Source organism: Poecilia reticulata, chromosome 21 (genome assembly GCF_904066995.2).
Source record: "Poecilia reticulata chromosome 21, P_reticulata-male-v2, whole genome shotgun sequence".
NCBI classification, from domain to species: domain Eukaryota; kingdom Metazoa; phylum Chordata; class Actinopteri; order Cyprinodontiformes; family Poeciliidae; genus Poecilia; species Poecilia reticulata.
The window spans coordinates 23993298-24005662 of NC_088850.1; the positions used below are offsets into that span (position 1 = coordinate 23993298).

A 12365-nucleotide genomic window follows, 5' to 3' on the forward strand; every position below is an offset into this window, starting at 1 on the left:
GAGCAGGAATTTAAAATTAACTAATCAACCACCCCTATGTTCAGGGAGCACTTATTAATGATCGCAAAATAAATATCAAGCCTGAAAACCTAATATTGTAACGAACTGAATGTTTTATTTTTAAAGTAATCGCTGCTCAGTTTGAAGAGCGCAGGAGGTTGCCACGGCAACGGGTGTGCATAAATGACAAAGAGAGAGAGTAGAAAGTAGGGCTGTGTAATAATATCGATTTTGCAATATCAATATTTTCTTCCCTAGGAAAAAAATCGATAAAAGAAAATAAAAGAAAAGTGTTTTAATACCAAAAAAGTCAACCTTCAAATAATTATGTTCAATTATGCACTCAATACTTGGTCGGGAATCCTTTTGCAGAAATGACTGCTTCAATACGGCGTGGCATGGAGGCAATCAGCCTGTGGCTCTGCTGAGGTGTTATGGAGGCCCAGGATGCTTTGATAGCGACCTTAAGCTCATCCAGAGTGTTGGGCCTTGCGTCTCTCAACTTTCTCTTCACAATAATCCCACAGATTCTCTATGGGGTTCAGGTCAGGAGAGTTGGCAGGCCAATTGAGCACAGTAATACCATGGTCAGTAAACCATTTACCAGTGGTTTTTGGCACTGTGAGCAGGTGCCAGGTCATGCTGAAAAATTAAATCTTCATCTTCCATTTTCAGTAGATGGAAACATGAAGTGCTCCAAAATCTCCTGATAGCTAGCTGCATTGACCCTGCCCTTTATAAAACACAGTGGACCAACACCAACAGCTGACATGGCTCCCCAGACCATCACTGACTGTTGGTACTTGACACTGGACTTCTGGCCTTTTGGCATTTCCTTCTTCCCAGTCTTCCTCCAGACTCTGGTACCTTGATTTCTGAATGAAATGCAAAATTTGCTTTCATCCGAAAAAAGTACTTTGGACCACTGAGCAACAGTCCAGTGCTGCTTCTCTGTAGCCCAGGTCAGACGCTTCTGCCGCTGTTTCTGGTTCAAAAGTGGCTTGACCTGGGGAATGCTGCACCTGTAGCCCATTTCCTGCTCAAGCCTGTGCACAGTGGCTCTGGATGTTTCTACTCCAGACTCAGTCCACTGCTTCCGCAGGTCCCCCAAGGTCTGGAATCGGTCCTTCTCCACAATCTTCCTCAGGGACCGGTAACCTCTTCTCGTTGTGCAGCGTTTTCTGCCGCACTTTTTCCTTCCCACAGACTTCCCACTGAGGTGCCTTGATACAGCACTCTGGGAACAGCCTATTTGTTCAGAAATTTATTTCTGTGTCTTACCCTCTTGCTTGAGGGCGTCAATGATGGCCTTCTGGACAGCAGTCAGGTCCGCAGTCTTACCCATTATTGCGGTTTTGAGTAATAAACCAGGCTGGGAGTTTTTAAAAGCCTCAGGAATCTTTTGCAGGTATTTAGAGTTACTTCGTTGATTCAGATGATTAGGTTAATTGCTCGTTTAGAGAACCGTATGCTAATTTTTTGAGAATTTTTTGAGATAGGAATTTTGGGTTTTCATGAGCTGTATGCCAAAATCATCAGTATTAAAACAATAAAAGACCTGAAATATTTCAGTTGGTGTGCAATGAACCTAAAATATATGACAGTTATCATTACATTATGGAAAATAATGAACTTTATTACAATATACCAATTTTTTGAGAAGGACCTATGTGTGTGTGTGTATATATATATATATATATATATATATATATATATATATATATATATATATATATATATATATATATATATATATATATATAGAATTAAAGTTTTCCTGATTTACAAAACTTTTCTGTTTTCTAAAGTAAAAAATTCACTTTAAGCTTATGAAATGACAAAAGTGCTGTTTCTCCTGTTCAAAAGCATCAAGTGTCTCCTGTATCAACAGGTTTTTGTTGGTAAAAACCATATAACCTAAAAAGATGAGCAAAATTTTTCTTCATTGCCTAGAACATTTTCTACTCATTGTTACCGTTTCCCCTGCAGGCTGAGGGAGTTGAGGCAGAACAGGAGGACCTGCCCATCTCTGAGGACTGAAGAGAAGCAGGAATCTTCAGTAGAGAGAAGAGCTGAGGGGAAGCTGTCCGGCCACACCCCGGCACATAGCAGCCCGTCCCCCCAGGCACCTGTATCCATGACAACCAGGTGCTGCTCAATCACCTGCTGGGCTTGCTGAAAGAAAAAACAAATGTATTTATTTCCTCTTTGACCTCCAACCAGTGTTGTGGTACTCGAAGTCGGTCTTGGTCTCGATACCGGTCTCGAGACCATTTTTTGATGGTCTCGGTCTCATCTTGGACTCGACCGCACTTCGTCTTGGTCTCGGGCGCTGAGGACTCGTCATTTTATTTCAAAACCAGTCGAGACCGCAACTGTGAAAATGTCACTAAACATACAGCATACTGTCCAGTTTATTTGTGAACATCTTTGTTTTCAGTGGATGCAAAACGCACTGATTAAAATCCAAGCAATTACGTGATTCCGTTACTCCCCCCACCCCTCCCCACTTTTCACTCGCACGCGGCGCTCCAGGACATGCGCAGTGGTTTCCTCTCAGCGGCAGAAGATGTCTGTCTAACCGTCAGTAATATAATAGCGCTGCATAAATCATAAGAAATCCGATGGCCACAGCTTTTTCTGTTTTTGGAGCACTTACAGAACTCTGCCAGTATGGAGAGGGGTTTTATACTTTGTCTAGTAAAACGAGGGACTCAGTAAAGCGCTAAGCTGCTAATGATGCTAAAATGACAGCAAAGCTTATTTTAGACATTAATGTAGTGTTGATAATGAGTTGATGATTGGTTTGATAGTAGCATCTAGCCTTCTGCTTCTGCTACGTGCCAGTTTTTAGATGCCTGGTAAAGTTGGTGAAGGTGTAAATACAGTATTACCACCATTATGATGAATTCATTTGAATGTGTGGTTCTGCAGGCTCATCATTCTCCTGCTCTGGGTCAGAGTCTCACTCCAATATGTAAGGCTGGATGGACTAGTCCTCTGTTGTTGGCATCTTTAATAAACTTTTGAATAAAAATTTTCTCTGTTGGTAGATAACTGTATCGCTGCTATCAAACTACAAAAATGCCTGAACAGGGTGGGGGCATGAAATGTCTCATTCACATTTAAAAAAACACAGTGAAACAAGTCGCTCCTAAACAAGTTGCTCTAAAACATTTCGTTGCTCTAACAGAAGGTAAACCAGCGGTCTGTGGAGCTACAATAACCAGGAGGTCAGACCAAAGCATTGCACTTCTACTTTATACAGACCATTAAGTGTATAATTTACATGTGAAAGGAAGAATTTAAAAGTATATGTCTACTTTAAATGTTTCAGATGTAACACATTTTAAGATGAGTAAATACAAAACACAATTTATGCATGAAACCATTATTAGTGTCTTTATTTAGCCACACAAGAAGGTCTAACCATGAGCAACCCTGTTTTCCTGGACCACTTCAAATCATTCCTATTAAATGTCCCTACAATGGGGCGTGATGTGTTGCTCATTGAGACCTTTTCGCCTACATAACACTGTGAAATTTCCTCCACTACGGTGTGTCGATACTGTAAGGGTGTGACCTGAATGCCATAAGGCAGCGATAATATACCTTCTGGTTGGCAGCAGATCGCTGACAGAAGGCGTAGACCTCAGTACAGGCGTGCTGCAGGGCGCTGCGAAGGTCTGCACCTCGCTGCAGCTGGCAGGACAGCAGAGAGGCAGCGTGGAGAAGGGCCGCCACCGAAGAGGCTGAGGAGTCTGAGAGGCAGAGAAGTGTCTGAAAACTCTGGCTCCACTAGTGGAAGTGCAGCAGATTTCACAAGGCTTACCCCAGATGGCACTTCTGATGTCCTGATGGATTTGAATGAGTAAGTCACACACACAGTTCCCTGTCACACCGGCAGAGTGGAGCAGGGTCTTTAGGTCCAAAGTGTCCCAGCACATCCCCTCACGTTCCCCTGGGATGTAGACCTCCACCCCTCTGTTTCTCATGGCTCTGGAGAGCTCCCCATGGACCGGGTCCATGGTAAGGAACAGCCTGCACAGTCAGGAACACATCAGCTGAACAGAACCATTCAAACCTCGAAATACCCGCCAGTGCTAACCTGAAGTTGGGGTGGGGGGTGATCCTGGGGGTCTTCCCATCGATTACACCCCGCTCATTGATGGTGAGGGACCCGTTGGGCTCTAGAAGAGCATTGAGGCGATCCAGGACTGAAGCACTGAGTAAGAAACACGTAGTGAGTGGTTGGCTCCAAACTACCCGAAAACTGATTGGCCATCACCCATCAGAGACTAAACTAAAGTCTGATCTTCCACCAGAACCCTGACCCGTCCCAAAATAAACTGCTGGTCAGTGTGGTTCACTGCAAGAGACATTTTCTATGAGTGTCTGACCAACTCGGGTACAAAGAAAATGTAGCTGCCACATTAAAAAAAAAAAAAACATCAGATTTTCAGTTAGGAGTTTATTGTTTTTTTCTGTCATTAATGATCAAAAACTATCTGGAGAATTAGAGAGATGATGCAGAAGTTGATACCTGCAGAAGTTGACATTGTCCATGAGCAGCCAGTCCCCGGCCTGCAGGGCCTGGACCAGCATCCCGTCCAGCCACTCAAAGCCGCCATTGGTCCAGCCGTCCTCCAGCTGGGCCAGACGCTCCTTCAGCAGAGTGAAGTCCATCTGCAGCTTGGACATGTCTGAAGGCAAAGCCTGCTACATTAGGGCACGTCGCCACTGAAACCATGGAAACGGCATCCTGCATATGATGCACTATAAATTACCGGTGAACACTTTGAGCTTGGTGTTGAGTTTCTGCAGCAGGAGGATGATGACCTCCATCTTGTTGAGTGCCTCACAGGTCACTGCTCCTCCTGGTTTTTGTAGTCCGTTCTTCTTCAACCACTGGCAGAACATGCCCCATGTCTGCAGCAGAAACTCTGTGTCCTGAGTGCCATCGTCAAGAGACATCAGTCCACGCCTTATCACCATGGCGACCATGTAGTCGACTGTCTCCAGCACTTGCTGCCATGGACGCATGATGTCCACCTATATACAGGACGAGAGGGAAAGCTTACAGTGGTCGCTGGTGTTCTGCAGTAGAGCACAGGCTGAAACACTACCTGCTCGAATCCCCCCAGCAGCTCTGTGGTGTCCATGGCGCTGTTCATGGCCATCAACCGGAGACGGTGTCCCGTCAGCAGGGCCAGCAGTCTCACCAGGCTGGTCTTGCCACTGGCTGTGGGACCAACAACTATGGTCATCCAGCCCATATCCACACACTTCATCAGAGACTCTAAAGGCTTCAGGCACTGGTGTGTGATGGACAGTGGGGGGTCCAGAGCGACAGGGGCCCCCCCACTACGACACAGCACAGAGAAGCCCACCTAAAGCAGCAGCAAGCAGGGCACAAAGAAGACTTCAGCCATGTTAACTAGACAGATGGCAAGACGAGGTTCAACAGCGCTGACAAACCTGAACGCTGAGAGGAGTGATGTGGAAATGTTTGGAGCCACAGTAGGGCTCATAGTCCTCCCCAAACACCTCCCTGAACACCAGCAGGACCTGAGGGACACCACAACACACACACTGATCGATCAGCTGCTGGCTCACACACATCCTCACATTGGAGACTGTTGAAAAAGGTTGAAAGTTCAACATCTTTGAGCAACAGGTTCAGTGGGTGTTGAGCTTACCTTTGCCTTATCTGCCTCAGTTCTCATTCTGTCAGCATACACCAAGGCCACATGCTGGCCTGGGTTGAAAAATCCTGGCGACTGGTCGGTAAGCATCAGCTGACACCAGCGGAATACATCCCGCAAGTTGAACTCCCAGGGGCTTCCCTTCTGCCCCCACAGTCTCTCCACACAGACCTCCTGAACAAGCTGGAGGAAAACGGCAACAAAACGGGCGTTACTGAGCCTGAATGAGTGGAAGAAAAAAAGACTGAAATTGAATTTGTAACACTACATAGACTGTGTTTCTGGATTTTTCTACTGACTATATTTAAACGGGTTAAGAAAATCATTCATTTATTGAAGACGAGTAACATTTTCTGCAGCAGTGATGCTAACAGATATTAACTACTAATTCATAAGCAGCTGTCACTGGCCATCAGGCCATGCAGCTTGATCATCAGACAACTTCTAAACAATCTGAAGGATGAACAAGGCTGGCTGGTTGGGAACACAATATGGCAGCTCAACTTCTGAGAACAACATGAACTCAAACGTTGTATATTTAACCAACCCTGTGGACTTCTGGGACAGAGTTTTTATGCAGATGACTCCAAATAAGAGATGATGAAGCACCTGTTCACTTTGGGTTGAAACAACAAACAGGAACAGTGTGAACATAGTGACAGTAGATGTAAGCTCTGTGTTAAGGGCTGATGAATGAGGTTTTATCTGGCACCACAGAAGCTCACCATCACTGGCTTGAATATGAACTCAATGAAACAAAGCAGAGAAAGTTGTTATTTTTCCTCATCTGAAGTTTTCCTGACCTTTGACTACCAGACACAGCTCTGTTCTCTCAGAGAAACTCACCCTGTTATTGAACTCAACCATTTTTGTGATGATTTCTTTATCAATGGCGGGAAAAATAGAATTTCCAATGAACTCCATGTCTTTGTAGGTGAGCTGGTCCACAAAGACCTAGAAAGATTGTATACACACACAGAAGCAGCCAGTAAGCAGTGGTGATATTGACATCAATGGGTTTTAGTATGAGCAGAAAGGATGACATCATCAGCAGCATTAGAACTTCAGAAACTGTCCGGAGCTAAATATGCAGCATGAGAATGGAAGACGTTAGAGACGCACTGAGGAACTGACTGATGGCTGGAAATGATCATCATTTCCAGCCATCCAGTCTGCCACAAAACTGTAATGTGTGCATCTCATGAGATCCTAAATAGCTTATAAACATTGTTTATTTAAAAGTCCTGTTATCACTTTTGGACATTTTGAAGAGACTACACTATTATAACAAAGTCACTGTCACCTGAGTGAACCTGTTGAGGAAGGATTTGGGCAGTCCCTTGCGCCCGCCGCCCTGTGTGAACGGGTTCTGGCAGCCGAAGATCTTGGTCTTCTCCTGCTGGACCTGGAAGCTCAAGCCGAGCTCAGGAATGTAGATCTCTGCCCTGTGATCAAAGCAGGCATTGAGCCCCTCCAACACCGACTGGGAGGCCAGGTTCAGCTGAGGGATGAACAGCAGCAGGTCAACACTCTGAGTCTCATTCAGCATCCAACAAGAGTTTAAACTGGAATCACATGGACTTGATGAAATGGATAATCTACTACATTTAAACTTTTCAGGTTCTTCTGCAGCAGCGAGAGACAAACTAACCCGAGTTGAATCATAACCATAAACCTAAAAGTGTAGAAACTAAAACTACATGATTTGTAGTTCTTACTTCATCCAGGACAACCCAGTGGCCAGCCTTCAGAGCAGCCAGCAGGGGGCCGTCTCGCCACGCAAACTCTCCTCCCTTCCCTCCCTCCACAGGAAGATCTGTCCCAAACAGGTCGGTGATGTCCTGCCAGAGAGAACAGCATGAACACACCGCCGCTACCAGACACTCTCAGAGCGCAGGTGGATCACAGCCTTACCGTTTGCTCAGACAGGTTGATTCTGACCAGCTGGTTCCCGGAGGCCTTGGCCAGCGCCGCCACCAGACTCGTCTTTCCCACTCCGGGGGAGCCCTCCAGCAGCACGGGTCTCTGCAGCTTCAGAGCACGCAAAAGCCTCTGGGCGTTCATGGCCGCAGTGCCTGCTGTGAGGGCGTAGTCAGAGAGGCTGCGGCTCTTGGCTTCAGATCCTGATGGAACATCAGGTCATTCATAGGAAATGATTAGGGCAAAACGTTCTGCACCTTTGTCTTTGGGTGGTCGTAGCTTTAATTTCAACATCAGATGAACGAGAGACAAAATTACACCAATTTTTGTGTCAGAGCATATCCCAAACTGATTTTTATTAACTTGAACTAAAAACATGGTACAGAATATTTGGACAGATTATTATCAAAATTCTTATTTCTGATGCATCTAATGAATAGAAGAAAAAAAACTTTGATTTGTCAGGATTTAACTAGCCAGTTGTCTCGATGGATGATTCTATTAGTGCAGCTCTCCAGTATAATAAGCTGTAATTATATTGAAAATGCAAAAGAACAAAATAAACTTTGCTTTTACATGTCAACCTTGCATTTTCAAATACAGCTTCATACCAACATACCAGTCAGTTTAACATGAAGCCTGCATAAGAGCTATGGAGACATTAGACTGAAATGAAACTTTTTCTTCCACTGTTGTAAACTTAGAAATGTGTGCAACAATGCAGACTAATTGCAGTCACTTTGTTCTAGGGAAATATTCCCTCCCTCACAACGGACAGATTACATACATTTAATTGTATTTAATCCAGTTTATTTACACAAGAGCCCTCTCGGGACATGAAATGAAAAAAAGAGTCCAATCAAATTTAAATCCAATTGAATTCAATGGAGGTCCTGTCAAAATACCTAAGGTTCAACAGCCTCCTCCCCTCTTCATTAAAAGAATTAACAGTACAATAATATTCCACCCTTCCTTGGGCTGCCACCTTATCGTGGTGGAGGGGTTTGACTGTCTCAAAGATCCTAGGAGCTATGCTGTCTGGGGCTTTATGCCCCTGGTAGAGTCACCCAAGGCAGACAGGTCCTAGGTGAGGAACCAGACGAAGCGCAGCCTGAAGACCCCTTATGATGGAGACGAACATTGGACTTTTTTTTCCCTCGCCCGGACGCGGGTCACCGGGGCCCCACTCTGGAGATAGGCCTGGAGGTGGGGCACAATGGCGAGCGCCTGGTGGCCGGGCTTTTACCCACGGAGCCCGGCCGAGCTCAGCCCGAAGAGGAGACGTGGGTCTCCCTTCCAATGTGCTCACCACCTGTCGGAAGGGCCAAAGGGGTCGGGTGGTTTGTGTTACGGGCGGCGGCCGAGGGAGGGGACCCTGGCGGTCTGATCCTCGGCTGCAGAAGCTGGCTCTTGGGACGTGGAACGTCACCTCTCTGGTGGGGAAGGAACCGGAGCTAGTGTGCGAGGCTGAGAGGTTCCGGCTATAAATAGTCGGCCTCACCTCAACGCATGGCTCTGGTTCTGGAACCAGTCTCCTTGAGAGGGGCTGGATGTACTTCCACTCTGGAGTTGCCCACGGTGAGAGGCGCCGGGCAGGAGTGGGCATACGTGCTGCCCCCCATCTTGGCGCCTGTATGTTGGGGTTTACCCTGGTGAACGAGAGGGTAGCCTCCCTTCGCCTACGGGTGGGGGGACGGGTTCTGACTGTTGTCTGTGCTTAAGGGCCGCACAGCAGTTCAGATTACCCACCCTTTTTGGAGTCCTTAGAGGGGGTACTGGAGAGTGCCCCTCCTGGGGACTCACTTGTTCTACTGGGGGACTTCAACGCTCACGTGGGCAATGACGGTGAGACCTGGAGGGGCGTGGTTGGGAGGAACAGCCCCCCCGATCTGAACTCGAGTGGTGTTCTGTTGTTGGACTTCTGTGCTTGTCACGGATTGTCCATCACGAACACCATGTTCAGGCATAAGGGCGTCCATATGTGCACTTGGCACCAGGACTCCCTAGGCCGCAGTTCGATGATCGATTTTGTCATCATTTCATCGGATCTGCGACCATATGTCTTGGACACTCAGGTGAAGAGAGGTGTGGAGCTGTCCACTGACCATTGACCACTACCTGGTGGTGAGTTGGCTCCGGTGGTGGGGAAGGAAGCCGGTCAGACGTGGCAGGCCCAAACGTGTAGTGAGGGTATGCTGGGAACGTCTGGCAGAATCCCCTGTGAGACAGAGCTTTAACTCCCATCTCTGGCAGAACTTCGAACACGTTCCAGGTGAGGTTGGGGACATTGAGTCTGAGTGGACCATGTTCCATGCCTCCATTGCCAAGGCGGCTTATCGGAGCTGCGGCTGCAAGGTTGTTGGTGCCTGTCGTGGCGGCAACCCTCGAACCCGTTGGTAGACACCTTCGGTGAGGGATGCTGTCTAGCTGAAGGAGTCCTATCGGGCCTTTTTGGCCTGTGGGATTCCAGAAGCAGCTGATGGGTACCGGCGGGCGAAGCGGCATGCGGCTCGGGTGGTCGCTGAGGCAAAAACTCGGGCATGGGAGGAGTTTGGAGAGGCCATGGAGACAGACTTCCGTACGGCTTCGAGGCGATTCTGGTCCACCATCCGGCGTCTCAGGAGGGGGAAGCAGTGCAGCACCAACACTGTTTATAGTGGGGATGGTGTGCTGCTGACCTCAACTCGGGACGTTGCGGGCCGGTGGGCGGAATACTTTGAAGACCTCCTCAATCCCACCAACATGCCTTCTGTTGAGGAAGCTGAGCCTGGGGACTCTGGGTTGGGCTCTCCAATCTCTGGGGTCGAGGTCGCCGAGGTGGTCAAAAATCTCCTCGGTGGCAGGGCCCCGGGGGTGAATGAGATCTGCCCGGAGTTCCTTAAGGCTCTGGATGTTGCAGGGTTGTATTGGCTCACGCGACTCTGCAGTATCGCATGGACATCGGGGGCAGTTCCCCTGGATTGGCAGACTGGGGTGGTGGTCCCCCTGTTTAAAAAGGGGGACCGGAGAGTGTGCTCCAATTACAGGGGAGTCACACTCTAAGGCCTCCCTGGTAAGGTCTATTCAGGGGTCCTGGAGAGGAGGGTCCGTCGGATAGTCGAACCTCGGATTCAGAAAGAGCAGTGTGGTTTTCGTCCTGGCCGTGGAACACTGTACCAGCTCTACACCCTCAGCAGGGTCCTGGAGGGTGCATAGAAGTTCGACCAACCAGTCTACATGTGTTTTGTGGACTTGGAGAAAGCGTTCGACCATGTCCCCAGGGGGTCCTTGTGGGGGGGTTCTCCGGGAGTATGGGGTACCGGGCCCTTTGATACGGGCTGTATGACCAGTGTCAGAGTCTGGTCCGCATTGCCGGCAGTAAGTCGGGCTTGTTTCCGGTGAGAGTTGGACTCCGCCAAGGCTGCCCTTTGTCACCGATTCTGTTCTTTACTTTCATGGACAGAATCTCTAGGCGCAGCCGAGGTGTTGAGGGGATCCGTTTTGGTGGCCTTAGGATCCCATCTCTGCTTTTTGCAGATGATGTGGTCCTGTTGGCTTCATCGGAACGTGATCTCGCTGGAGCGGTTTGCAGCCAAGTGTGAAGCGGCCGGGATATGGCTCAGTGCCTTCAAATCCAAGGCCATGGTCTTGAGGTGGAAAAGGGTAGAGTGCCTTCTCCGGGTCAGGGGGGTCGTCCGGCCTCAAGTGGAAGAGTTTAAGTATCTTGGGATCTTGTTCACGAATGAGGGAAGAAGGGAGCGGGAGATCGACAGGCGGATTGGGGCACCGTCTGCCGTGAAGCGGGCGCTGTACCGGTCCGTCGTGGTGAAGAGAGAGCTGAGTCAAAAAGCAAAACTCTCGATTTACCGGTCGATCTACGTTCCCACCCTCATCTATGGTCATGAGCTTTGGGTCATGACCGAAAGAACGAGATCACGGATACAAGCGGCTGAAATGGGTTTCCTCCGCAGGGTGCCTGGGCTCTCCCTTAGAGATATGGTGAGAAGCTCGGTCATCCGGGAGGGACTCAGAGTAGAGCCGCTGCTCCTCCACGTCGAGAGGAGCCAGTTGAGGTGGCTCGGGCATCTGGTCAGGATGCCTCCTGGACGCCTCCCTGGTGAGGTGTTCCGGGCACCTCCCACCGGGAGGAGGCCTCGGGGAAGACCCAGGACACGCTGGGGGGACTATGTCTCTTGGCTGGCCTGGGAACGCCTTGGGATTCTCACGGAGGAGCTGGAAGAAGTGGCTGGGAAGAGGGAAGTCTGGGCCTCCCTTCTGAAGCTGCTGCCCCCGCGACCCGACCCCGGATAAGCGGCAGAAAAAAATAAAAAAATAAAAAATAAACGAACGGACGGACGGTCGGTCGGACGGACGGATAATATTCCAATGCAGTTGAGGTAAGCATTTACAACAAAACAACATTCACCTGTGCAAAAATTACAAAAAGAGCACCTTCAGGTGCCTCAGACCAGTGAGTTTCCATAGTGCTGGGACATTGAGAAAGTTTTACTTTCCTGACTGCCGAGTGCCGATACAGAGAGATAATTAACATCCATACCTATGGTGATGTAGAAGGGGCGGATGCCAAAGAAGTCCTCTCCCCACTGAGGGTCCCGTGGCAGGCAGGGGTCATAGACCCTCAGGGCCTCCAGCATCTCCTCATCAAACTGGGTCGTCCTATTCAGCCTCCGCTGCAAGAAAGCCAGACACATCCGGCGTGCAGCCAGAGCACCGTCTGCACAGGACGACGTAGTTCCTGCA

At 48.6% G+C, this 12365-nt stretch overlaps 1 protein-coding gene across 3 annotated transcripts in view; it reads right to left on the reverse strand.

The window, feature by feature from the left end:
• The window catches only part of mdn1 (midasin AAA ATPase 1), a 63166-nt gene that overhangs the window by 30727 nt on the left and 20074 nt on the right, over nt 1-12365 (reverse strand). For all 3 annotated transcript variants that reach the window (XM_008398484.3, XM_081602279.1, XM_081602278.1), the window contains exons 35-48: nt 12163-12360; nt 7620-7828; nt 7424-7546; nt 7009-7206; nt 6552-6659; nt 5700-5888; nt 5479-5568; nt 5127-5390; nt 4788-5052; nt 4544-4703; nt 4109-4225; nt 3833-4041; nt 3613-3761; nt 1976-2175 (exon numbers count right to left, since the gene is read on the reverse strand). In XM_008398484.3, coding sequence (XP_008396706.2) covers nt 1976-2175; nt 3613-3761; nt 3833-4041; nt 4109-4225; nt 4544-4703; nt 4788-5052; nt 5127-5390; nt 5479-5568; nt 5700-5888; nt 6552-6659; nt 7009-7206; nt 7424-7546; nt 7620-7828; nt 12163-12360 — 2479 coding nt within the window. The remainder of the gene's footprint in view (nt 1-1975; nt 2176-3612; nt 3762-3832; nt 4042-4108; nt 4226-4543; nt 4704-4787; nt 5053-5126; nt 5391-5478; nt 5569-5699; nt 5889-6551; nt 6660-7008; nt 7207-7423; nt 7547-7619; nt 7829-12162; nt 12361-12365) is intronic.